The sequence below is a fragment of the Panthera onca genome, chromosome E1 (assembly GCF_046562875.1).
Source record: "Panthera onca isolate mPanOnc1 chromosome E1, mPanOnc1 haplotype 2, whole genome shotgun sequence".
In the NCBI taxonomy this organism is placed as follows: domain Eukaryota; kingdom Metazoa; phylum Chordata; class Mammalia; order Carnivora; family Felidae; genus Panthera; species Panthera onca.
Window position 1 is genome coordinate 25,763,538 of NC_138352.1, and position 3,419 is coordinate 25,766,956.

General features: G+C 51.4%; 1 protein-coding gene across 2 annotated transcripts; it reads right to left on the bottom strand.

The window, feature by feature from the left end:
- Positions 1-719: 719 nt before the first annotated feature.
- Positions 720-2,655, bottom strand: UBB (ubiquitin B). 2 transcript variants are annotated; one of them, XM_060647200.3, is made up of 2 exons: positions 2,523-2,655; positions 720-1,804 (listed from the first exon to the last, which is right to left on the bottom strand). In XM_060647200.3, exon 2 carries the CDS (start codon positions 1,796-1,798, stop codon positions 881-883), a length of 918 nt encoding a protein of 305 aa, XP_060503183.2. In that variant the 5' UTR covers positions 1,799-1,804; positions 2,523-2,655; the 3' UTR covers positions 720-880. The 2 variants fall into 2 exon arrangements, with proteins under 2 accessions (XP_060503183.2, XP_078293807.1); XM_078437681.2 differs by lacking the exon at positions 2,523-2,655 and adding an exon at positions 2,241-2,259.
- Positions 2,656-3,419: the final 764 nt, after the last annotated feature.

The window sequence follows — 3,419 nt, forward strand, 5'->3', positions numbered from 1 at the left end:
GTGTTTTCTCTTAACAGCAACACTTGTAATGACAAGTTCTTGTACCAGAAAAGTTATTTTCCTATTACAGTGTAAACTTGAGAAAACCAAGAGGGCTTCCAACTTCTTCCCCCTCCGTGTACTCCCCACAACACCCAATTTTGTCCCAAGCTGAAAACCACGTTTATTTACTCAAGTTCTACTGCAGGCACTGTACAGGCTAAAGACAACTTATGGCATTGTTCATAAAGGGTATCCTGTTTTCTACATTTTTACTCAACTTTTTTCTAACAGTATCAGAAACTACTATGGGTGTTAGTGTGACCCGATCTCACAGTTTTGAGTTCAGGCCCCAGATTGGGCATAGAGCTTACTTAAAAAAAATCACAATACTTGAAACCACAATTCAGCAGCCTCAACAAAAATTTCATTTTTCTCTACAAGGATCGATCAGGTCAGCTATTTGAGGGGTAGGCAAGTTTGCTTTCCCTCAATACGCCTCCAATTCAACAAATTTTTAATTGTACTGCACTTCTGAAATGGTTTCCCATTACACCAGAATCTTATGACCTTTAACAAAGGACAAATTTCCTGCAACTCAAAACACCTTTTCCTTCCCAAAGGGATTGACTTTGGTGAAAATGACCTTCTGAAAACTAATCCCCCTTCCTTGAAGGGACCCTTTTAATCAGATAGGAGCCCCCCCCACCATGTAATTTCACGACAGACACCAAATATGCTACCATGCAACAAAACTTTTATTAACATTTTGAACAGCTATTGAGAAAACCAGTATTTCAGCAATTGCTAAAACTGGTAATTTCTAAACTTAAACTGGGGCAAATGGCTAGAGTGCAGAGCAATGCCATCATTGGGCACTATGAACTTCAAGACTGAAGAATTAACAGCCACCCCTCAGACGAAGAACCAGATGGAGAGTGGACTCTTTCTGGATGTTGTAATCAGAAAGAGTGCGGCCATCTTCCAGCTGCTTGCCTGCAAAGATGAGCCTCTGCTGGTCAGGGGGGATGCCTTCTTTATCTTGGATCTTGGCCTTCACGTTTTCGATGGTGTCACTGGGCTCCACCTCCAGGGTGATGGTCTTGCCGGTCAGGGTCTTCACGAAGATCTGCATACCACCCCTCAGACGCAGGACGAGGTGCAGGGTCGACTCTTTCTGGATGTTGTAATCAGAAAGAGTGCGGCCATCTTCCAGCTGCTTGCCTGCAAAGATGAGCCTCTGCTGGTCAGGAGGGATGCCCTCTTTATCCTGGATCTTGGCCTTCACGTTTTCGATGGTGTCACTGGGCTCCACCTCCAGGGTGATGGTCTTGCCGGTCAGGGTCTTCACGAAGATCTGCATACCACCCCTCAGACGCAGGACCAGGTGCAGGGTTGACTCTTTCTGGATGTTGTAATCAGAAAGAGTGCGGCCATCCTCCAGCTGCTTGCCTGCAAAGATGAGCCTCTGCTGGTCTGGGGGGATGCCCTCTTTATCCTGGATCTTGGCCTTCACGTTTTCGATGGTGTCACTGGGCTCCACCTCCAGGGTGATGGTCTTGCCGGTCAGGGTCTTCACGAAGATCTGCATACCACCCCTCAGACGCAGGACCAGGTGCAGGGTCGACTCTTTCTGGATGTTGTAATCAGAAAGAGTGCGGCCATCTTCCAGCTGCTTGCCTGCAAAGATGAGCCTCTGCTGGTCTGGGGGGATGCCCTCCTTATCCTGGATCTTGGCCTTCACATTTTCGATGGTGTCACTGGGCTCCACCTCCAGGGTGATGGTCTTGCCGGTCAGGGTCTTCACGAAGATTTGCATTTTGACCTAAAGCGTTTAAAGAAATAAAAGGTTAGTGTTACCACCACAGGATCTTTAAGTTACTTAAATAATTATCCAAAGGGAAATTAACTTCATTCTCTGAAGTGCCTTGACCGTATTAACCTCTCGACTTTCAGTAGCCTCAAATCAGGCACTGAATAATCAGTCAAGGCTTTCAACTTAAAGACGATGAAGGACCAAAAGCATTTTCAAGGTTTCCTGTTCTTTCTTCGCTAAATCGTCTTCCTTCCCCACCCCGTCCCCGGAATTCCCCCAAAACCTAAGCATGACACGTAAAATTAAAAACAAACAAACAGAAACAAAAAAAACCTTCCTAAAACTCGAAAAATAAAAACTGCTGTTTAAACGGAAATGAGGCGGGACGCTTTCACCGCGTTGGGATTCACAATCTGTAACAGTTTTAGAAACCAAGCTAGACCACCTTTTTTCCGCTTTCCCCCCCTGAAGCAGACACGATGGAATCTCCATCGGTTAAGGGTCGGTTGGTCTCTGTCGGCGCGCGCGCGCGAACCGCCCCCGCTCCCTGCACGTAAACAAGGCCGACTCTTCCGGAAAGGCCCGGCGCTGCGGCGCCGCGTCACCTCGCCCTCCCCTCCCCCAACCCCTTTCCCGAAGGGCCACCCGGACCCCCAAAGCTGCCAGCCTGGTCTCGCTTAGAGCCCCTCTCCACTCCTCCCAGGTCTCGAAGGCCGCGGGCCAGTACCTGGTAGCGAACGCAAGAACACCGAAGACAATCACGTCCAGTCGCCCCGACACCGACACACACACCCAGCGCTGCCAGCCGCTTCTGAACGCTCGCGGCTCCGCGGAGCTGGAATTTATGCAGCGTCTGTTGCGTGACTCATCACTGCTTACGTAGCCGCCGTGTCCGTACGCTGCTGAAAGTAGTTCGCTCGGCCCCACCTCCCGCAGCCCAGTTAGGTCCTTCCACCGAGCCCCAGGTTCCTCAGAGGCGAAGAAAGGACCCTAAAAATTCAGCTCCCTTCTCTTCCAGGCGATCCTTCTCCTCCCTTAGGAAAAAATAGGAACATTATCGGGCGGATGGATTTGAGTTAAGGGGACCTTCCTCGAAAGCTCTCGAAACTTCCTTGCGGCGGCGGCGCTGATTGGTGAGGCGGCTGAAGGCGAGGCCGGTGCTGATTGGTGGGAGACGCGGCGGCTCCGTTGTTGCTGGGCTCCGTGCTGGGGTGGGTAAGCGCGGAGGTTGCTAAGTAGCTCTGTGCGCGTGCGCCCCAGAGGCGCGCCTTCGCGAGAGAGGTGTACTTCCGGCCGGAGAGGGAGGAGGGGTACTTGACTCCCGCCTCCGAAGTCCCCAGTCCCCCCACTGAATGTTGGGTGTTCGGGCCTTAAGTGGGGAAAAAGCCTCCTCTGCGGCGACTTCCCCGGGAAGGCCGCCCCGGTTCCGGTTTGGGTGGCGCGGCCCGCGCTGGTTTCTGCCGGCGTCTGCAGCGGAAGCAGAAACCCGCCCCCCCACCCCCAGTCTTAACGCGATCCCGCACTGGTCGGTTTTAGTTTTGCGCTTGGTAATGGCAGGGTTGAAGAGCTTTAATTACACTTGTTTATTGGAGTCAGGATGCTTTTGTCCTTCTCGATCCCCACA